At 47.9% G+C, this 22,617-nt stretch overlaps 3 protein-coding genes across 3 annotated transcripts; all 3 read right to left on the bottom strand.

The window, feature by feature from the left end:
• Nucleotides 1-9: 9 nt before the first annotated feature.
• On the bottom strand, nucleotides 10-9,050 carry ccdc180 (coiled-coil domain containing 180). The gene is made up of 36 exons (XM_068310834.1): nucleotides 8,915-9,050; nucleotides 8,748-8,845; nucleotides 8,549-8,610; nucleotides 8,278-8,387; nucleotides 7,844-7,972; nucleotides 7,494-7,604; nucleotides 6,959-7,054; nucleotides 6,732-6,895; nucleotides 6,552-6,662; nucleotides 6,385-6,464; nucleotides 6,199-6,287; nucleotides 5,807-5,926; nucleotides 5,538-5,711; nucleotides 5,331-5,446; nucleotides 5,077-5,200; nucleotides 4,937-4,988; nucleotides 4,711-4,847; nucleotides 4,448-4,617; nucleotides 4,181-4,350; nucleotides 3,917-4,097; nucleotides 3,687-3,875; nucleotides 3,424-3,568; nucleotides 3,217-3,333; nucleotides 2,719-2,796; nucleotides 2,555-2,638; nucleotides 2,236-2,372; nucleotides 2,055-2,098; nucleotides 1,833-1,944; nucleotides 1,694-1,760; nucleotides 1,472-1,613; nucleotides 1,169-1,329; nucleotides 968-1,093; nucleotides 799-895; nucleotides 587-671; nucleotides 352-499; nucleotides 10-148 (listed from the first exon to the last, which is right to left on the bottom strand). The coding sequence occupies exons 1-36, from the start codon at nucleotides 8,972-8,974 to the stop codon at nucleotides 26-28; spliced, it is 4,209 nt and encodes a 1,402-aa protein (XP_068166935.1). The 5' UTR covers nucleotides 8,975-9,050; the 3' UTR covers nucleotides 10-25.
• Nucleotides 9,051-9,491: 441 nt separating this feature from the next.
• card9 (caspase recruitment domain family, member 9) lies at nucleotides 9,492-13,255 on the bottom strand. Its single transcript, XM_068310671.1, has 13 exons — nucleotides 12,983-13,255; nucleotides 12,821-12,890; nucleotides 12,322-12,459; nucleotides 12,105-12,223; nucleotides 11,828-12,034; nucleotides 11,671-11,754; nucleotides 11,351-11,566; nucleotides 10,947-11,072; nucleotides 10,539-10,727; nucleotides 10,409-10,463; nucleotides 10,100-10,230; nucleotides 9,928-9,983; nucleotides 9,492-9,848 (listed from the first exon to the last, which is right to left on the bottom strand). The coding sequence occupies exons 1-13, from the start codon at nucleotides 13,127-13,129 to the stop codon at nucleotides 9,752-9,754; spliced, it is 1,635 nt and encodes a 544-aa protein (XP_068166772.1). The 5' UTR covers nucleotides 13,130-13,255; the 3' UTR covers nucleotides 9,492-9,751.
• A 642-nt stretch (nucleotides 13,256-13,897) lies between these two features.
• On the bottom strand, nucleotides 13,898-22,388 carry snapc4 (small nuclear RNA activating complex, polypeptide 4). The gene is made up of 22 exons (XM_068310669.1): nucleotides 22,171-22,388; nucleotides 21,320-21,433; nucleotides 21,176-21,210; nucleotides 20,912-21,008; nucleotides 20,795-20,826; nucleotides 20,588-20,710; nucleotides 20,226-20,363; nucleotides 20,068-20,152; nucleotides 19,865-19,946; nucleotides 19,638-19,739; nucleotides 19,453-19,525; nucleotides 19,206-19,370; nucleotides 18,964-19,114; nucleotides 18,767-18,873; nucleotides 18,491-18,585; nucleotides 18,114-18,208; nucleotides 17,855-17,955; nucleotides 16,320-17,756; nucleotides 15,664-16,077; nucleotides 14,926-15,565; nucleotides 14,540-14,844; nucleotides 13,898-14,311 (listed from the first exon to the last, which is right to left on the bottom strand). Exons 2-22 carry the CDS (start codon nucleotides 21,429-21,431, stop codon nucleotides 14,180-14,182), a joined length of 4,521 nt encoding a protein of 1,506 aa, XP_068166770.1. The 5' UTR covers nucleotides 21,432-21,433; nucleotides 22,171-22,388; the 3' UTR covers nucleotides 13,898-14,179.
• Nucleotides 22,389-22,617: the final 229 nt, after the last annotated feature.

The raw sequence follows: 22,617 nt of genomic DNA, 5'->3' as shown, positions 1-22,617 counted from the left end.
GATTAAATCCTTCAAATCGGTTTCCTCACATCACTACGGAGACGATCTGCTGCTTCCAGTGTGTGGTCCACGTCTGTAGATCCCTCAGCTGCCTCTGTTGGTCATCATGTGACCGCAACCACTCTGACCTGAACAGCTGTTCAAACCTCTGACACACACACACACACACACACACACACACACAATTAAATTTCCCCATCATATATCAGGTTTATTGATAAAATATACGACTGATGACTGTTGATAAACAAAAACAGTTTAAATGAATCAATACAACACATGTAACAACTGAACCCAATGCTGACCAATAGAAAATAGTATGAGTGTGTGTGTGTGTGTGTGTGTGTGTACCTTTGCAGAAGTATCTCTTTGTTCTATAACAGCTAAATGTGCGGCGGTGCAGCTGGTCGTGGTGATGGATGTAGTCATGGTAACACTGGGTGGCGCATCAGCAGGGGTGTCAGTGGGGGGCAAGAAGTACACTATACCAGTCCAGGTCCTGATGCGCACACACACACACCATATCAACTTTGGTTCACAGCCCTCTCAATAACAGCAATAACAGGATCCAGAGGTCCGTTCTTACCTGCTCCTGAATTTTTGTCCTGATTGGGTCTCCATGGTAACAGTGCCTTTGTCAGAATGCTGTTGTAACATCACTTTTTTGGTTTCTGTGGAAACACCAATAGGAAAGTGTTTAATGGTATTTGAAAGCAGTGAGGTGGAGAAAGTGGGGTGTTCTGGGGCAACAGCATCAGATGCAGAAAGTTGAGATACAGTTCAGAGGTCAGAGGTTACCTGCTGGTCTGACCATGTCGTCCAACTGAAAAAGCAGTTTCTCCGTCAGGGAGGCCAAAGACGTCACAAACTCCTCCCCTCTGACTCGCAAGCACTCCTGAACGCAGAAGCACAGGCGTTACACCGATGCCTCCACCTGCAGCCCTGACAGGAAGTGATGGTGTCCTACCTGTAGGTCGAGATTCGCGCTGCAGATGGCGCCATGCAGCTGCTGCTGTCGGAGTTCCTCTCCGCTGAACAGAGTCTGAAGCCGGTCGCTTGAGAGCGACGCTCGCAGCTGTCGGACGTTCTCCCTCTGAGGAGGAAGGACAAGCTGTCAGCTTTCACCTGCACAGGTGACCTCTGGTGACCAGTGATGTCACAACGTTACCTTCTGCTGCTCACTGACTGCAAGCATCTCCTCCATCCTCAGTCTGACTCCACCCACTTCTTCTATTAGCTCCGCCTCCTGACGTCGCTCATAGTTATAGATTGAAGCTGAAGGTAACAAACTGAGCACCTCGTCCAACACAGACAGCTGGTTCTCCACCTCTGACAGACAGACAGGTAGACAGATGGGTAGACAGGTTCACCACTTCTGACAGACAGGTAGACAGACAAACAGACAACTGGTTCATCTCCTTAGTCATACAGACAGACAGACAGGAAGACAGACAGCTCTGTAGGCACTAACCCTCTCTGCTCATGCTCAGAAACGTCCTGCCCTGGTCCTGATATCCCAGTAGCCTCTGCTGCATGTTCTCAACCCATAGGTCCAGACCATTGGGAACCAGGCGGAGCCTGCCGATACCAGAGCGTTCACACTGGTAGAACTCCTGACCCAGAGAACACAAACATGAGAACAGCCCATGAAAAACATTTGTATCAGTTAGAACCAACCAACAACATCTGTTACCTCGGCGACTCGCAGGAGGCTGTCATTGGTTCTCCACAGCACAGAGTTCATCTTGGAGCTGAAGGACCTAAAACACAAACGTGATCAACACCCAACAACGCCCAGTCCTGAATGTATTGGGTCAGCAGACGGGACTCACTGTGGGTTCTCTCCAGGTTCTGGTCCAAACACCTGGAACCTTCTGTCAGTCTTGATGGACCTCAATGCTGACTCGGTGTTTCTCAGAGGAAGACGCTGGTCAGGACTACGACCTGCAGACACACGGAACTGGACATTAGTGAGGCTGTTCAGAAGAAGACCAGTAGCCGTGACAACCGTGACCGGGTCAGGACACCCCTCAGTCAGAAACAAGTAGGTATACCTGCAGCCGTTCTCCCCCTGTCATTATCCCGGGTCACACAGAACCTGATGGATTACAGAATACAAAAGCAATCATCATCATCATCATCATCATCATCATCATCATCACCATCATCAGGAAGCACAGACATTACTAGCAGTACTCTGATTCTCTCTAGTATCTTTTAGCGAGATGTTGCTACCTGTTCAGAGACTTGATGATGTCCACCACAGAGTCATCTGTGACGTCCATTCCTGTCCTGGTCCGCTGTGGTGTGACAGGAGGCGGGGCCGAACGCACCTGATTCCCGGAGTCAGGATGAACTGGGAGACTTTCCTGCTGTTTAGGGTCCAAACCACGTAAACGGGAAGTGTCAGCAGGTAGGCAAGGATTTCTATTTTATTGTAACTCAACTTTATTCATGTAGTGCCTCATCGGAGCTCTACTTTTCTGAAGGCACTGTTCAAAACGAGCAGGTGTGGACCGTCGTCTTCATCGTACAGAGACCCTTAGATACCCACCATTAGAAAGTCCAGATATCGACAGCGCTTCCTGAGTTCTTCATTGAATGACGACAGGAACAAACACACTTGGTCTGGATGCACCTGCAGGCAGACAGCACAAACAGACATAATGGAGACCAACCTGGTCCTGAGTCAGAGTTCATGTGAACGGAGACACCTACCGATGTGTCGTCTATCATCTCCTTCAGATCCTCCAAACGACTGCTGATTAATGAATGCTGCTGGTTGCTGCAGGCCGCCTGTAAGGGACAAACACTGTGAATACAGAGAGACAAACGGGTAGAAACAGACAGGTAGAGACAGAGGGGTAGAGACAGACAGGTAGAAACAGATGGGTAGAGACTGACAGGTAGAGACAGAAGGGTAGAGACAGACGGGTAGAGATAAACTGGTGGAGACAGACAGGTAGAGACAGATGGGTAGAAACAGACGAGTAGAGACAGATGGGTAGAGACAGACAGATAGAGACAGACTGGTAGAGAAACAGGTAGAGACAGACGGGTAGATACAGACAGGTAGAGACAGACGAGTAGATACGGACAGGTAGAGACAGACGAGTAGATACGGACAGGTAGAGACAGATGGATAGAGACAGACGGGTAGAGACTGGCAGGTAGAGACAGTTGGGTAGAGACAGACATGTGGAGACAGACAGGTACCTCAGCCTTGATTTGAATCTGGGTACTGCTGATAACCTTCTCGACCTTCTCAGTGAATCTCATCTCTGCCGTCAGGAGGGAGAGTTTCTCCTCAAACCCACTGGAGGTCTCCTTCACCTGGAGGAGGAACACAGACCAGTGAACATTTGAATCAGCACCTCCACCTCCACCTCTTCCTCCTCCATGAGGAGAACTTCTTCCCATTACCTCCTGTAAGCTCCTGGACTCCAGCTCCTCCAGGTCAGCGTAGATAGACTGCTCCGTCACTCCGACCTGTTTGGTTTCCTCCTTCAGCGTTTTCTGGAACATCTTCACCTCCTGAGCAGAGAAGTCTCCTCCTTCACTGAACAACCTGCAGGAGCATACACACACACACACACACACACACACACACACACACACACACACACACACACACGTCAGCAGGTGTTATGTTCAGGTGTCATCTCTTCCAGAGTTCGTGGTGTTACCTGAAGGAGCTGAGGAGCTGTGTTGTTCTACTCCTGACGTCCTCCAGTCTGGCCGCAACGGTTCTTCTGAAGGTGGTCTCACAACTCTGAGTGTCTTTGATGTGTTCATCCAGACACTCCTGCAGGGAGGTGCTCACAGCCTCCAGCCTGTAGAGACAGACGGGGACAATCACCATCCTGTCCAGGATGCTCCAGCCAATCCTGAGAGCTGACCTTAGATCAGCCGTTACCGTTTGCTGCTGTTTGCCGTCAGGAGGACTCGCTCCATGTTGGATAGAACGGAGGTGAACGCTTGGTTTTTGCTGCTGATGCACGTCTGCAGCTCTTGTAGCTCCGCCCTGCAGGAGGAGAGCAGGTCCAGCACCTCCTGACGGTGAGCATCCACACGACGCCTGTGGAGATGCAACTCCGCTAGAAGAACATGGAGACGTTAGGCTCCGCCTCCCTTACTGAGACGGGTTGTAGGTTCTCAGGGTGTGTTGTGTGTTCGTTACCCAGACGGGGCAGGTAGACGTGTTTCCGGATGTGTTTGCGGGTCAGCTGCTTCTGCTGGAGCTCCAGCTCGAAACGCACCATCTCCTTCCTGTCTGTCACCATGGTTACGGTGGAGCCGAGGACATCATGGATGTACTGCTCCACGTGGTTCATGAACAGAATCCGCCAACTGGATGTCAAACGCAAATCATCAGGAGGAGGAGTGTGTGTGTGTGTGTGTGTGTGTGTGTGTGTGTGTGTGTGTGTGTGTGTGTGTGTGTGTGCACCTGCTGAGTGTGTGTGTGAGCAGAGCCACAGGAAATAAGATCAGGTGTGTTTCCATTTGAAGGTCGTCTGCTGGACATCTGAACTCGGGGCCGCTGTAGGCCACACCCCTCGCTGATGTAAATGTGACATCACTGCTGATGTCACAGAGCTGTAGAAGAGATGAATCTGCCTACACACGCACACACACACGTACACAAACATTCACACTGTTTTCTCTGAACCAATGAAATGTCAGGGACTCAATCATTGGCCAATGCTTCACCTCAGTCAACCAATCCTGAGAGGTGTGGGTGGAGTTACGGTCAGTCTCCTCCTCCTTTTCCGGTTCCTGAATTTCCAGTTCCTGATTTTCAGCTTCCTGAATTTCAGGTTTCTGAATTTCAGACTCATCGCTGTGTTCTAGAAAAAAACACAAACCTGTTGATACAAACACAAACACAAACGGCAACACAAACAAACACAAACAAACAGAGGCGGTACCGACTGACCCGGATCGCTTTGGTCGGATGAAGGACACAGGTTCTGAAGCTCTTCTGGACTCTGGGGAGGACGACCACATTTTAAGTTATTGTGGGTCACATGACTTTGACCTCCACCAATACTTGTGTTGTGTGGTTTCCATGGTTACCGGCGTGTAGGTGTGGTTGAGGTGGTGGAAGGAGCTGAGGCTGCTGCTGTAAGAGAGGAGCTCCTCCAGATAGAGAGAAGGGAGCCGATCCAACACCTGATACTGATCGGACACACACACACTGCTGCCAAACACACACACACACACACACACACACACCTAAATGAATTCCTATCGCTTAGTTTTTCTGACTATGGGATGCACTTTTCTCTGATTAGCATTAGCCAAACATTAGCATTAGCATTAACATGTACCAGTCTTTGATGTCTTCCAGGAAGCTAACAGCTTTGTCTAGAGACGCCTTCAGGGCATCCTCACTGCTCTCTTGACGGAGTTCAGCCAGCAGGTCATCAAACTGCCCCTTCTTCCTCTGACATCACAAGAGCAAAGCATCACGGGAGAGTCTGCTAATAGATTAGCCCTGCACCTTTCCAGACAGCTGCATGTATCTCAGGACACACCTGTATGGTTTGCTGCTGTAAGTCTCTGATGTCAAGCAGCTGTTGCTGTATTTCTTTTTCTTTGGTCTCTAAATGACTTAGGTGTGTCTCCCATAGCAACGCCCCTCCTCTCACCAAAGCAAACACGCATCTGCTGAGGCGGAAAGCATGACGGCTCAGAGAGTCAGAGTCCAGCTTCAGACAGACAGGTAGACAGACAGGTGGAGACACATCAGTAAATGTGAACATTATAAATTTTTTGTTGAATCTCTGAGTTTTGTGCGACTGACATCTAAAGCAGCCAATCGCTCCTCTTCCTCTTTGTGGCTTTGTCCAATCAGAGTGAGGAGCCGCGACTCGACGATGTCGTTCACCTCCTCCCCTGACAACTGCAGATCTGAGAGCGCCTCCTACAGGAGATCATGATGAACACGCATGTAGAGTTAACAGTTTGTGTCATTTAACCCTCAACACCGTCTGATAGGGGTAAGACTTTTGTTGCCTACTGTCACCCCTAACCTTAAAAAACAACATATATCAAAATAACATAAGAAAGAAGGGAGCAGCAGTTGAATTCAAACACAAACAACGTATGCGTAGCTGCAACGTTGAGCTGCTTTTAGCTAGTTGAATGGTGTGTCAGGAGAATTGCTAGCCTGTGTTTAGACATTGTTTTGCATACCTTACAACACTCCACCTCAGCTAGCCGCTGCTGCCATCTTTGATCATAAAAGCGACGCAACTGGTGGAGGAAGTCAGCATGAAGACCATCTGGACACACACGCACACACACACACGCACACACACACACAAAGTCAGACAACAGTTTTACACAAAGCCCCAGACGTGTCTAGTCATGATGAGTTACCGATTTGCATATTGACGGCCGTCAGCTGGTTGAACCAATCAGAGACCAGAGCAGAGGAACAGGTGGACGGGACCAGAGAACTGAAAGCGAGACAGTGTCAGAGGACCCATACGTCTCTGTCCAATCAGAACACAGACAGATTAATGACATCATCACGCTGTTATCACCTGATCTTAGTGATGATGTCACGACGTCGTTCTGTCAGATTGTGTTTCTTCTCTGGATCCATCAGCAGATCTGTGACCAGCTGATGGTCGTCATCCCTGCTGCAGATGCTCCTACAACAGACACAGTTGGAGGTGCTGGTCCTGATGGAGCACCTCTGACCCCGTCTGTTCTCCACCCACCTGGAGCGTTCCACGATCCCATCGACTCTTCCTCTCCTCCAGTAGCTCAGACTGTCCTCCCAGCGCAGACGAAGGAGCGACTCCTGCTTCAGGTTCTCCTCCTGGAGGAGTAGAAGGAGACGAGCGATACCGCGACGGTTTGCCAGAAGGGACTGGTTCAGCATCTGAAAAAAAAGACCAGTGAGTGTGTGGACGTGGACGTTCAGGGTCAGAGGTCAGACTGTTACCGTGGCCTCGGAGTGGATCAGCCTGTGGACGTCAGACGGGAGCAGGAAGCCGATCTCCTCCAGCAGGTGGCAGCACTTCCTGAGCATTGCTCTGATCTACAAGAAACACAAATACATACTGTATGACTTCACATCCACATGGCTCGAACAAACAAAAAAAAAATTTTTTTTTTAAATTCATAATGCTTTAAATTCTGTGAAATTTAACACAAAAGTGATGTCTCTGCAAAAATATACAGAACATGATGTGAACAAACAAGACCCTAGATTTAACCCCGCCCTCTTTGGTAGCAAGTTGCTTCAGAAAAACAAGATTTATTTTTTATTTGATTTAAACGATCATTTTGGGGTGTGTGTGGTAGGAATGTTGACACAGTGATGACATCATCACTAGAGAGGCAGTACAGGTGCTGCTAATAGACAGCTAGTCCCGTGAAGTCAGTATTTGGTACTGGTTAATAAGTGGTTTCCTGACCAGTTGGTAGACGGTTCACTATGGGTTCACTTCCTATCGCAGACCTCACGATGTTCTGACCTTGTGGGTTCGTTCGGTCTCACATTCAGTCAGTTTGTGGTTCATCTTCATCACTCTGCTCCTCTTCGACTTCATCTGCTCCTCCACCTGATCCCACAGACCACACACCTCCTGAACACACAAAACACACCACACCTTTGATTAAAAAAAACATTACAAAATTCTGTCATGCAGCCTCATTAGGACCCCGGTGAATCTAATGAGCTGGTCACATTGTGCCTGTTCAAAACCACTGAAGCCACCTATATTTTTTCCTTCTGTGTAAAATCACTTATTATCGTACAGGTTTGTCCTATAAGCTAACCAGTCGCCCATCCTACAGCAAACTGAAGTGTTCTGTTGGTCTTTACCTCCAGGCTGACGTGTTCCATGTTTTCTGGAAGCTCCATCCGATCGCTGAGGGTCTTTAATTTGAGGTCGACCTCCTGCAGAGAGGAGATCAGATCCAGACCAATGGAGCTCACCTGAGAGTCACACACCTGAACAGGGAAATAAGAAATAATAATATTATAATTATTATTATTATCATTGTTATCAGTATGCAAAGGACAGGTTTAGATGGAGGCAGTTGATTCGCTGTGGCGACCCCTGAAGGGAAAAGCCAAAAGGAAAAGAAGAAGTTATCAGTATCATAATAATAATAATAATAATGATAATAATAATAATAATAATAATTTTTATTATTATTATTATTGTTATAGTGGTAGTAGTAGTAGTAGTATTATCATTATCAATAATAATAATAATAACAATGATGATGATGGTAATAAACTTCAGGCTGTACCTCTGTGAGCTCAGTCAGCTCTGTCTCCAGCTGCTTCAGGGTTTTTTCATGTTTTCTTCTTTGTTTCTCCTCCAGTCTTTTGATGACGTCAGAACTCAATTGATCAACCACTAAAGAGAGAGAGAGGATAAGAGGCGGAGCTAAACTTGTTTCACCTGCAGAACCTCACCTACTGACAGATCAATCAACCAATCAATTAGTCAATCAATCAGCAAATCCATCAGTGTCTCAAACTGATCATCTGCTGATGTCATAGGTCAAAATTACGCACCCATGGTGTCTGGAAGTTTGATGACATCATCAACGTCATCATCGTCATCCAGTTGCTGCTGCCTGCTGGGGAGAACACAACCACCACAGAGACAGATAGACAGGTAGGCAGACAGACAGGCAGACACATACTGTAGATTAAAAATTAAATAGAAACATGGAGGCAGACAGACTGTCTACCTGTCTGTCCACCTGTCTACCTGCTGGCAGCACTGCCCTGTCTGTTAGTGTCCTCTGCAGACAGACAGTCCGTCCTCGTGTCTCTCCGTCCGGCCAGCAGAGACCTGGACAACTGGACCTGCAGACGAAGCAGAAATGAGGACCAGCTTCAGCGGAGGAGAGGAAGAGGAGCGGAACTTCATCTCACCTGAGCGTCGAACATCTGCCGGTACACCTGGCCGCTCGGCACCGCCCTGCTCTCACACATGCTGACGTCAGCTGGACAGCCAGCCGGTGCCGTTCACCGGATGTTTATGAGATACGGTTCGCTCAGATGCGTCCAATCGGGCTTTGATTCAAGGATCCAAAGAATTCAAAGCGTTTTGTAGTCACGTGTCCAGAGAAGAAGCAGGGTTTCACGTCGAGCGCTGCACGTGAACGCAGCACCGACGGTCAGAGGACTCTGTCTCCATAGCAACGGTGAACAACAAACTGCGGCGACACTTTCAGGTTTCTGACGTCAAACACTGATGGCTGGAGTTTCTTTTTCTTTTTTTTTGGGTTGGGGGGGGTGAACTGTCAATAGACGGTTCCGGGTTCGAGTGCCGTTCTTGTGCGGAGTTTGTATGTTGACGTTCAAGGTCCGCAAAATACGTGGGAAATTCCCAAGACAACGTTCAATACACGATACACGAACACCTTAAAGTTATGGAAAAAGAATGATAAAAACCAAGGTAATTTGCAACTGAAAGTCTTCACCTCTTTTTTTTATTTTTTATTGAAATATAATAGAAAAACAGAAAACACAGAAATATTCAAATATGAGGACAGAAAACCCTGATGGGGCAATTGTAATGGTGACGTATGAGCATATATGTGTGTACACTGAAAGAAAATGAGCTCCAATCTCATTACATATTAGATTCATAGGTAATGATGTCATTCAGTTTACAGCCAATGAAAAAAAGCAGCAGACATGTTTTATCATGTGACTGTGCATTAAACAGATTTAATAAGAAATATCTTCATGTAGTGCAGCTTGTGTTCAATCAGTGTCGGTTATGTCACTCCCACTGTCGCTGTCGTCAAGGTTACCGGTGGTGTACTCTTTGTAGCAGAGTTTGGACCGGACCGCTCGCTTCCTGTTGACACGTAAACAAGAAGGTGTTCAGACGGACAGGCAGAAACAGATTCAACTCAACTTGAGGACAATCACTCAACCTGCGATAGAAGAAGTTTGGATGACCTCTGGGGGTCTGGCATCCGTCCGTCTCCTCCTGCAGACAGACAGGCAGACAGACAGGATGTCAAACAGTCTCCCTGCAGACACTTCCTGGTTTCTTGATATTCCTGGTCGTTCTATCAGGCAGCTCGGATCACTCAGGTGACGTACCTGTGATGCAGTAACACCTGGCTTGTCTTTGCAGGCCTTAGCTCCGCCTCCTCCAGAAGAGCCGTGCCGCCGCCGCATTACTGCCTCCTCATCCTGCCTTAGGGTCCTGCTACAGTCGTCCTCACTGCTGCCTGGTCACAACAAGTCACATGACAGGATGTAAACGAACAGGGAGGTCAGATTAAATGTCTTAATCCCATAAATTTTAGTAAAGCTTCACCGTAAAACAGCGAAAAACAATCAAGGTGAACAAAAACTGTCACTTTAATATGACATCACTTCACCCTGAGGTCATGTGACCTGACTGACCTTTAGCAGTGCTCCCTGTTGGCTCCTCCTCATCGCTGCTCACACTCCTGTCACACTGAGGGGCAGAGACGTCATCCTTACATCATCACCTACCTCATTGACGCATTGTCCTCCTCCTCCTCCTCCTCACCTGGTGACTGCTGCAGGTGAGTCTGCAGAAGTTGGTGCTTAACTCCGCCTCCTTCCCTTGTGTCCTCAGCAGGAGGAGCTCCAGCCTATCAGATTGCTCAATGAGCTGACGGACCTCCTCCCTGTACCGGTCCTTCTCCTGCAGGAGCAAACGCACCTCCTTCTGCTGCTCCGCCCGAGATGCTAGAGCCTGAAGGACCAATCAGAGGGCTCATAGTTATGACATCATCACCAGAGGTTCACTGGTTCACTAGTCTACTGGTCTACTTGTCCAAGAGGTTACCGGTCCACTGGTCTATCAAAAATAGTCCAAATAAGGAAAAATCATTCATTGGGCAGACGTGTCCAAAATAGAGTGTTTACTCCTCTTTCTCCTCCTCCTCCTCCTTCTCCTCTCCCTCCTCCTCACCTTGTCCCTCTCTCTGATCACCTCCTCCAGCTGTCTGGCGGTCTGTTTGTTTTGTCGACGGTAAACTCTGACGTCTCCTTTCAGCTGAGCGCACTGCAGCTCCAGCTCCTCCTTCTCCTCCACGCTCTGAAAGAGACGCTCTGGGTGAATGATATCTCTATTTATTTATCCATCTATCCATCCATCCATCCATTCCTGTTATCCTTTAATGCTCATTGGTCATATCTGACATCTGTTCCAAATTTAAAGCACACAGGTTTTTCAAAATAAAAGCCTTTAAAAGCCTTTTTACTTTAAAATCTATTTTTCAGATATAAATGCTTAATAAATCACAATCAATATTGTTGGTTTGGTGAAACCTGAACAGCCACATGACATCTTCTCCTCATCCTCCATCTCCTCACCCTGGCTCTCTGCTCCTCTGCACTGTGGAGGTCTCGCCTCAATCTGAACACCGTGGAGAGGAGGTTCATCTGAAAAAGAGGGGGACTCTCCTTTGGCTTCTCCTCTTTACTCTTCTGCTGTTTCTCCTCTTTGCTCTCCTCCTGTTTCTCCTCTTTCAGCTCCTCTGGTCTGTTGGGATGGTAGAAGGTCTCTGTGGGCAGAGCCAGACTCCTTCTCTGTAAACACACATTTAAACATGTTTAACCGTGATGTCACAGTCACATGACAAGACTGTCATCTACACGTTTAGCCGTGTCAAGTTTCTTTTTTTTGTCTCTACCTCCTGGAACGGTCTCAGCGTTCGCCGCCTCAGCAGCTGAGTCTGACTCTCAGCTCGCAGCACCATGTTCTTCAGTCGCTCCACCTGCACACACAGAGGTCAAAGGTCAAATACATCTCTCTGTAGGCAGTCAATGAAGAGTCCAAGGTCAGCTGACCTCTATCTGCATATCCCGATTGGCTAGCAGGGCGTTGCTCTTCTCCTGGCCCAGCATGTTAATGTCAGACATCAGGCTGTAGTTGTGATCCCGGAGTGTTTTCACCTCCTCGCTGAGCTGCGCCCGCTCCTCCCGCACCTCCTGCATGCGGTCGGAAAGCTTCCTCAGCTCACGCTCCCTCAGCTGCTGCTGGTGAGACCGCGCCTCCTGGAGGCAGGTCAGAGAGTCAGAACGATGTCCAACGGCTGCCCATCTCTTCCCACGACGATCAGCCCACCTGTTCCTTAGCAACAGAGCACGCCTGCTGGCGACGCCTCCTCTCCTCCTGCCACGCCCTTTGCAGGCGACTGACCTCCGACATCAAGAACTGTGTCAGGCCGGATTCACCAGCTGTGTCTGAACAGGTAAACATAGAGACAAGTAAAAAGACAGGTAAACAGACAGGTAAATTGACAGGTAGTCAGTCGGACAGCCAATCAGAGGTGGTAACAGACCAATCAGGATGCTGAAGGTCTTGTTCGGCTGCTTCCCAGTGATGCGACTGTAAAGTTGAGGATAATCCAACTCCAGACTCTCCAGGAAGGCTGTGTAACCTTTGACCCCTGTTCTTTGGAGGATGTCCAGCAGGGCTCCTGTAAAGTTCACATTCCCAAAACATCAAGAAGGACAGAACCAGATGTAGAACCCTGATCCTGATGTCTGGGATAAACCCAGGGTCTATAATTAGATCTTTCTGAGACTAGGTTAGAACCTGGGTGACTAGAACTGGATATCTCTGTTCGGTCCTGGACCTGGACCACCGGGACCTGCCGACCCCAAACATTTAAAAGTGGCTCATGCGACTGGGAAATGACTTGTGTGAATGGACTCAACCTCATCCAAGTAGTACTAGATAACACCTGATCTGATCTGCGTGACATCACCTCAGTCGTCTGGACACGACCTCTCTGATTGGACGGTTGTGTTCTGTTTCAGCATTAACAAGTTTCTCACCCACTTTTCTCCTCCGGATGATGAGACTGGGGTCATTGAAGAGCTGCTCCTCATCCTCAGCATTGATCACCTGACAAAACACACCTTGATTGTTGGGTCCTGACTTAAGAGGCATAGGACCAGAAGGAGAAGGAGCAGGAAGAGGAGGCGTAGGGGGCCTACCTGACACTGGCGGAGGTATGGGGTGATTCTTGAAGGTTCGATGGTTTTGATGAGTATCATCCTGAAATCATCGAGCTGCAGCCAGCAGAGATCGTCCTCACACACCGCCTCCATCGCAGAACTCCGAGTACTGCTGCTGCTACACATTTTATCCTACAACGACACTCTGTAGTCCTACCATAGCGCTCTGGGGCTGATGGGTACTCCTACTACACAGTGTATGATAGTACTACCGATTTGGTACTTTGTCTCACATTAAGTTTCTGCTCTACATTTCCTGAGGAAGTTGTCTCTTACTTCCTGTTTTTGCCTCCGCTCTCATTTGCGTTACCGTGGAGATTGACTGAGCATAGCTACCTGCCTAACAGCCAGTCTTCATTGATAAGTACCATCATGTTTCTGTATCCTTATTTTAAGTCAGCCTTTGGGCTACAATCAGTTGACAGATCAGTCTGTATTATAATAGAGAAGCTAGCAGATCAAGGATTATGGGATGGAGACATAATTTCAAAACAAACCAGTGCTTGGTGAAAGGTTTATTTTTGTTTGAAACAAAATCTGGATGAATTGAGAAAAGGGAGAAATTCAAAATTAGAGAAGTCCGATAGAAAATGAGTCAGCATGAGCGGGAATCATCAGCCAAGAGGAACAGGAAGTGATGTCACGGCATCTCTGATTTACATTTTTATACTGTGTTTATGATATTCCTTTATATCTGATAGAGCTAAATGGAAGCAGAGCTGAACACTGACTATCTATTTATACAGTTGATGCTCGTGGTTAATTTTTAACCACCAAACCCGAAATTTAATTATAATAATGAAAATTATTAGAATCATTCCTATACTTAATGTTCCGACGAATCCCTACAGTTCGAGTCTAAACCCCAAAGTTCCTCATAAAAACAGAAACAGCTTCATATCACATATTTTCTCTTTATTACAAAATTATTAATCTGTAAACAAAGTAATGTTTCGGTGCCACTTAATTAGTTTATAACTACTCCTTGGGTTCCTGTTCGCATCACTGAGCTGCAAACTAACCTGTTCAAGCTGATGTTATTCATCGTCACACTCAAACTTGATTTTACGAATATAAAAAAATAAATCTGCTGACTGAAAATGAACATTTTCAACATATAAAATCAAAATGTCTTTATGTGCAGTGAAAACACTAAAACATCACTGAACCCTGTTCTCATTGGACATCGACAGTCTGGACGGGTCCGATCTGGTTGGTGGTTGGTCCGATCTGGTCGGTGGTGGGCGTGTCGGTGTCGTTAAATCCTGGCAGGTGATTGGCTGGAGCTCCTGATAGCAATAAAGACCTCTGGAAAAAAGAAGTGAAAGCGCTCACTCACTGATATGGAAGAGAAGAAAGGCTTGTTGATCACAATCCTTAATGATCTGCCTTGTCATTCAAAATGATCAATCATTAATCAGCTTAATCGATCGGATATTAGCAGTTTTTAGCTACATAATGTATATGTTACGAGATTAAAATAATGAAATAAAACATCCTGTAAATAAACTGGACGTTCATCTGAAACAAACTCACCTCAGCTTTCTTCTCTTTCACTCTTTCCCTGATTTTCTTGAGTTCCTCCTCTTCCTCTCCTTCCTTCTCTTCCTCCTCCTCCTCCTCTACCTCCTCCTCTTCGGCTCGCCTCTCTACAGTCTTTTTGGCAGTTGGCTGCATGGTGGCCAGGAGGGCAGGCATCGTGAAGCAGGACAGGAAGCGTGATTTGAGCACCTTGTAAGCGGGATTATCCGAGAATCGCTCAGCCACCAGGTGACGCACCGCCGCTACGTACTCCTCTTCCTCTGCGTCCTCTTCCTCTGCCTCAGAGAGGACGGATGAAGCTGCAGACGGAAGAGAGAGACACACCTGAGTATACACCTGGACCGACACCTGAGTAAAGGTGTGGCTCTCTGTTGTGTTACCTGGTTTCTCAGCTGGTCTTGGGTCAGCGGTGGAGTCTGGCTGGTCTGCAGGTTGTTTGGTTGTCTCTGTGGGTTGATCTGTATGTGTGTGTGTGGATGTGGGTGTGGTTTTGGGTGTTGGTGTGGTGTTGGGGCGTCGGGGTTTGGATTCCTTACACAACAGCTGCAGGGAGGATTTGGTCAGAGACTTCTTGGCTGCCAGCAGCGCACTGAATGTATTCAGAGTGCTGGCAAAGGGGGGCAGGTAAGGAAGAGCCACTTGTGCTCCAGGTAAGATGACCCCTCCCCGACCACTCAGCCAATGACACACCTCCACTGGAGGCTCCAGGAACATGAGGGCCGTGTCAAACTGCAGGGTTTCCTTCTTTAGGGCAGGAGTGGGACAAAGAGGCGATGGAACCGATTGGTGTTTGGACACATTCAAGGTCATCCCTTGAATGTGTGTCTCCTGGACGCTCTGGGGCGGGGCTTCTGAGAGGTTGACCAACCCCGCAGGAGACATGACATATGTGGGCTGACCAGGGAGTACGCACACGCCCGGCTGCAGCGTCATCGGCTGGTTCTGACGGACAAGTTCTGATGGACGAGGAAGTATCCTGCGAGGAGAAGAGGATGATGTCCTCCTCCTCTTGGCTTCAGCCTGGAAGGAAACAAAGAGGAGGAGTCAGAGAAGAGGAGGAGTCACCCCGGCGGTGATAACGTCACGTGAACAGTGTTGTGTTGTCAGGAGACTCTCACTTCAACCTCAGCAGCTTTCTGTAGAGCTATGTCCTCCTGGTTTGGCTGATGAGCCCTCTTTCCTCGCCGCGTCACATCTGTACTGGCTCCGCCCACTTCATCACTTGTCCCGCTCACACGTCGGGCGTACCGTCTATTTGCCGGGGCTTTGGGGTTCCGCTGTTTTGAGCCTTGTTGATTGGGGGAGGGTGCAGCGTAGCCATGATCAATAAAGGGACTTGAAATGGTCAGATTGGTGGGGGGTGGGTCTAACGCGGAATTCTGAGATGACGGACCAGTTGTATCGCAGCAGGCGGGTGTGGTGGGAGGAGCTTGTTTTGCTGACAGAGGTTCACTATTGGTCAGAGGTGATTTAGTCTTCCGAGTCATACTTTTCCTCTGTGAAGGTGAAGCAGTCTTCTCCTTGGCGTTAGCCTGAAAAGAGAAAAACAAATTAAAAATAAAATTAAAAAAATCTGAGTCGACCAGTCAAGCGCATACCTGAGGAGGACGTTCAAGTAATTCGGGTAGTTAAAACATTTCAAATTAGCTCCTTTCAGCAGGTTCATAGTCTAGGAAAGCTCCGATGAAGATCAACGACATTCTTTTATATTTTTTTCCTTTACTTTTAGTGACACTTTATCATCTTTAGACAAGAATTTCCAACAGGAGCTAACCTTGGCTTCAGTGGCTTCCTGCAGAGCGCGGGCCTTCATGGACATCTTCCGATTCCTTTTTCCTTCCTTCATCACGCCGTCACCTGCCTCATTTAAGCCTGAACAGGTTCCACCCACATCTGCTCCGCCCACATTCTGACCGCTGCAGACATCCTGTTGATGCTCTCTCAACCTTTTCATCCTTCCTCTGATTGGATAGCGGGTGGAGCCCGACGCACTGGTGGGTGGAGTCGGCTGGCTGGGTGGCGTGATGGAGCGCTGACCTGTAGCTGTGGAGCAAACGGGAACGTCTTGGGGGGAGGACGCCACGGCGGGAGGAGGGTTCTGCGTGGAAAGTCCGTTTGATGCTGCGTTCAAGGGCGCTGGGACCATAGAGAGAGGCGTCGGTCTCTGAGGAGGAGGTGGGGAGGTGACGGCCCCCCCAGGAGGGGCAGACGTGAGCTGAGGAAGGGAGAAAGTGCTGGGAAGCATCTGAAGGAGAATTCCTGGACTCTGGAACGGCGCGGCAGAGAGGTGAGGAAGAGGAGGCTGCGGCAGCAGCAGGAGCCGTTGCGGTCGCTGCTGTTTCTGCTGCTCCTCCTGCTGCAGCTTCTCCTTGGCTCGTCTCTCCTGCAGGATCTGTGCAATGGTCCTTGGCTTTTGTGTGGAGGAGTAAGGAGCGGGAAGCGCTGCGGGTGAGGCCACCTTATTGCCGCTCCTTTGCTCAATTGTTTCCTTACAGCCTGCCGAGTCCACATTCAGGGTCTGGAGGAGCAGCAGGAAGACGGGGGTGGAGGAGAGCGCTTTCTTCTCCCCCTTCTCCCTCAGGACGTCGGCTGTCGTCAGCCGGGGTTTCGCCGGGATCAGCAGGTTTCCAATCCAAGGCGTCACCGCCTCCAGCAGCTTGCACTCCAGCCCGCGCGCCGTCAGGTTGTTGAGCTGGTTGCGTTTGTTTGCATTGACCTTCTGGTTGGCGTACCTCTCGGCCTGATGGGACAGGTGACGCCGGAGCTGGTCGGGTGTCACCATCAACAAGGCGCTGCTGCTGTGCTGTTTGTGACACGGCAGCAGCGTGGGAGGCGGTCCGATGGTCACTGAGCGCCCGCGGTGACCCAGGATGGTGGAGCGGACGGGCGGCCCCTGTACCCCAGAGGAGGGTAACTCCACGGGTCGGAAAGTCAGGAAGGTGAACGGTTCAGGTTCTTTGACTGGGATCCACTCCTTCATGGAGGGGAAGGTGTATTCCTTCTCTTCCTCCGCCTCCTCCTCCACCTCCTCCTCTTCCTCTTCCTCTCTGAGCACTTCCTCCTTTGGTTTGACGTCCTTCTTCTCATCATTGTCCATGTACTCAATCATCTCCTCCTCTTCCTCCTCCTCGGTCATCTCCTCTTCCTCCTCTTCCTTTATATCCATGATGGTTTGGGCCTTCTTCCTCTTCCTCGGTGCTTTTTTAGTTTTCTGCAGACAGAAGAGCAAGAGTCAGTTCAAATGTGTTTTACCACACACACACACACACACACACACACACACACACACAATCACACACACACACACACCTTAGCACGAGGTTTCTTTTCTTTGTTGAGTCTCTTCCACTCACGGAGACACTGAGCGTCATGACGATGAGGAATCTCAGCAGCGATCTTCGCCCAGCGACCTGACACGAACACGAACACACACAAACGCACACACACACACACACACAGTGTAACATGTAACATGTTCTCTATATTTCATAGATATTTCATGAATTCAAACATAAACTGAGAACATACATTCTATTTGTGTTCAGTCAGTTGTTTGTGCGCGACTCACCGACGCCGTGTTTCTCTACAAGTTTCCGCAGCAGCTCCCGTTCCTGTTGGTCAAACGGCGTCTTCTTTATACCCACCTTCAAACAATCATAGTACCTGAAGACACACACACAAACACACACAGTTTTAAAGTGAATTTCCCATGTTAGGATGAATAAAGTTTATCTCATCTAATCTCATCTAAACACTCATAGAAAGGTAACAAACGGAGCGGGGGTCTTCAGGCATTCTGTATATGACACAGTTGATATAAAACAGGACTTTTAAAAGCTGATAGATGAGGACTGATCAGATGAAACATCATCTTTAGAGTATTGCAGTGAAAACAGTCACAAGTTCAGGGTCAGACACTAAAACAATCATCCAATCAACTCTCACCTGTCTCTGCAGGCACCATCATGGCGTCCAGGAACCTGCTTCTTGATCTGACACCAGTCCTTCTCTCCATAGATAGACACAGCCCGCAGCAGCAGCTAAGAGACAGACAGGCAGAAAGATAGACAGGCAGATCAGCCCAATGAACTGATCTCGGACTTCCTGCTACTCATAGTAGAACCGCTTGTCTCTAATTGGCCGAACAGAGAGATGGTCTTGATGTCATTATTTGTTGTGTATCTGGTGGGTGTGTCCCGTGTAAGCCCAGCCCCTGTTTACCTGGTCCTCTTCTTTGGTCCATTGCCCTTTCTTCAGACTCGGGTCCAACACCTGGTTCCACCTGTAGACCAGCTGAGCGGGGTCCCGCCCCTCCATGAAGTAACTCACTGAAACAAAGGTATGGGAACAAACGGGCCTCAAACTATGTGTCCAATCACTGAGGAGACAGTGTGATGTCAGAGAAGTGATGTCATTACTCTGCGTGTAGGGGATGAAGTTCCCGATCCTCATCTTCTCCACCAGCTCCCTGAGCTGATTGTCTTCATCCGGGGTCCAGCTGCCACGTCTCAGCGAGTCTGAAGCGAAACGCTGGAACGTCTGAAGACACAAGAAGGCTGTCCTCCCTGTCTGTAAGACAGACAGGTGGAGTGAAACAGACAGGTAAGACACAGACAGGTGGAGTGAGACCCTCATCCCCAGGTGGAGAGCAGACCCTCACCCCCAGCTCCGTGGCGATGGCCTCCCAGTCTCTTTCTTTGTGTCTCCTGCTGATCTCCTTCAGCTGCTGCACCTCCTCCTGACCCCAGGGGCTCTTGTTGACGGACGGGTGGAGGAAGTTCTGCCAGAAGTTACGGATGTCGTCTGCCTCCCTCGTTCCTTCAAACTGAGGCGGTGCAGAAAGGAGGAAGACTCATCATCCTCATTGTCATCATGCTGTCATGTGATTGGCTGAATTTTTCACTTACATCAATATTGGAGATTTTCTGCCAATCGTGTTCTTCATATTGATTCAATATCACCTCATCCTCGTTCTTCTTTCTGACAAATCAGAGATGGGGAATCCAACATCACTGTTACCCTATGCATACTCATACACACCTGTAGCCCCGCCCCATCCCCCCTGAGGGGGCGTGTCTCCAGTTTAAACTACCTGAGCTGTTCGATGTCTCTTTCCAGAGCATCGATCTGCTCTCTGAGCTGCTGCTTGTCTGTCTGCTTAGAGGAAGACAGCTTCTGAGTCAGGTAGTGCACCCTGGGAGAGACAGACAGGTCGACCAGTTCTTGTCAGTGTGTGTGTGAGTTACTGCGATGCTGTACAAATACTGTGCAACTACTAACAACAACAACAACAACAACAACAATATGGACGGGTGTTACTTGGACAGTTTGGGCTGGATGAGTTTCCCCCGACCGTCTCTGGACACTGAGTTGATCAACAGGGTCTTCTGCCAGCCCTCCCCTAAAAGCACAAAAAGCTGAGCTGTTAATAGAAGTCATCCTTGTCTTCATCATTTCACTCTATTTTTCTATTCTATATTTGTTTTCCACTGCTGTGTTAGAATTTTTTTCATCGGTCTCACATCGCTTCACTCTCAGCTTTTTGTTGTCCCTACACCCCATCATTCTGGTGGCCTTCTCCTTTGTCTCTGGATTGGCTGGAGGCCCCTGGAGAAACACAAAATCGGAATCTCATTGGTCAGTTGTCAGCATCCAGACTGGGTGTGTCTGTGCTTCTTACCAGTCCTGTCAGTTTGTCCTTGAAGTACGGTTTAAGGAAGCGTCCCAGGAACAGGTTGCCTGACTGCTGATGGGAGGAGGAGCTCTTCTCCGTGGAAGTCTCTTTAATTTGCCCAGAGAGGTGAGACTCCACCTCCCTCTGCAAAGAGAAAAAATAAATACCGACCTTCTTTCTGTGATTGTACATCAGTATGGACTTGCTGTAATTCTGTGAGTTAGTGTTGACCTGCTGTCTGTGTTTGTGAGTCAGTTGATCTGCTGTCTGTAATTTTGTGAGATAGTACTGACCTGCCATCTGTGTTTGTGGGTCAGTACTGACCTGTTGTCTGTGATTGTTGTCTGTGATTTTGAGTCAGTACTGACCTGCTGTCTGTGGTTTTGTGCCAGCAGTAGCTCTAGTTGGTCCAGCGTATCTTGAATGACCTGCTGGTAGACGAGGTTCATCTGAAGACAGGACTCCACTGACTGTGACAGACCCAGCTCACTCTGATTGAGACAACAGACACCAGTAGATCAAAGCTTATCTGTAGCAGCTGGAAATGCCTGACATCAGCTACTGAGGACACTGACCTCCTGACTGCTGTCGCTGCTGGTGTCATCGTCTGAAAAAACAACAACACAAGAACACAAATACTTCATCTGATCATGTTCAGACGTAAACCAACAGGTACACAGACAGACAGGTACCTGACACAGATATGGGACTGTGGGATCCTAGAGCATTCTCCAGGTTCTGGATCTCCTTTTGGAGCTTTTCTCTCTCGGCCAACAGACCTGCTGCAGACTGAACAGACACAGGATTCTCTGACTGATGAACAACAACTATCATGAAAACCATAACCAGTAAAAACAATCATCATCAGGATGTTTATGATTGAACTGAACTTATTCAGACTTGTTTCCTCGGTAACTGATGTGTAACATGTGTGCTTGTGTGTGTTACTGCCCCACCTCCTCATCTGTGTCTCCATCATCTGATTCACCATCTGACATGATGAGAGGTTAGAGAAAGAGACATGAGTAGAGGTTAGACAAACAGACAGAGGTGCAGACAGACAGACGTGCAGACAGACAGGCAGACAGACAGACAGATACCTGTCTCAGTCATGAGCTGCTCCAGTTCAGTGTGTGTTAAGGACAAACTCTGTTCCAGCTCCTCTACCTGTCGCTGGAGTCTGTCTCTCTCCGCTGACTGAGAGACAGACATGTCTGTACACACACACACACACAGACACACAGACACACACACACACACACACACACACACACACACACACACACACACACACACAAACATTTTTTTTAAAGTTTCCTGATGTCAGAATCTACATTAAGCAGTAGGCGTCATTCAATGTCACCACCAATCAGATTTATTGGTAAAAGATACTACTGATCAGTTGTGAACCAGATCAGACAGTTTATATAGATCAATACAAAAGTTATTCTGGTATTTTCCAAAACCACAACACATAAGTCTACTTCTACTGCATACCCCAGTCCCTAGACGAGCCAATCTCTTCATTGGAGATGAATTCACAAATCAGATGTAGTTTAAACATTTGGTTAGCCTTCATAGACTTCAGCAGTGGAGTCTCAAAAAGATTAAATTACAATTATTAACTATTGATACAGGTCTTGTGTGATTTAATAATTAACAGATGATGAATCGTAGATTTGACCAATAACCCTGATACATGACGAGGGGTGGATCGTCTTTCTCCTGGTTGTGGATAAGCCACTTATTCTTTTTCCTTTATAATCCTATAAAATCAGATAAAAATTTAAAATAAAAACACGTGTGATAAGAAGTTGTCAATAACACAAACTAAACTCTAATAGGACCGGATGTAAGAAGGAAGGCGCAGGACTGCTACCAACTAAAACCACAGCGCTAGGTGACGTGACGCTGAGATCAACGATAAACATGAACATTAAATGTTTCTGACCTTCAGTCGCTTCAGTTTCTTCTCCCACTAAAATGTTCGGTTTTATTTTCCTTTACTGCGTCCTTACTTTCAACCCGTACACATCGTGGAAGTCCAATCAACGCAAGTCTGTCGTTAACATATTACCCAGCAGGCATTGCGGCGGGACTACTTTTTTTGCGGTCCGTCATCGTTTATGGTTCGTTCCGACTTAAAGTTACTAAAAGCACAAACTTTGCGTTTGAATTTTAAGATTTCTTTAAGTTTTTAACCAAAGTAACATCCACATAAATATCCCAACCGATCGCTGGTCATTCGGTCCGCACCTTAATTTCTTCCTCCTGAATTCAAATCCGATGTTTAGTACGTAACGGAGTTTCTGTCTATGTGATCAAGAAAAAACAAGAACGAAACACATTTTTATTAGAATATTGTACAATTCATTCAAAATACTAAAATATTACAATA

This window comes from Antennarius striatus, chromosome 3 (genome assembly GCF_040054535.1).
Source record: "Antennarius striatus isolate MH-2024 chromosome 3, ASM4005453v1, whole genome shotgun sequence".
NCBI lineage: Eukaryota > Metazoa > Chordata > Actinopteri > Lophiiformes > Antennariidae > Antennarius > Antennarius striatus.
Note: the sequence above shows the minus strand (reverse complement) of the source record. Positions and strands in the feature narration are given on the sequence as shown.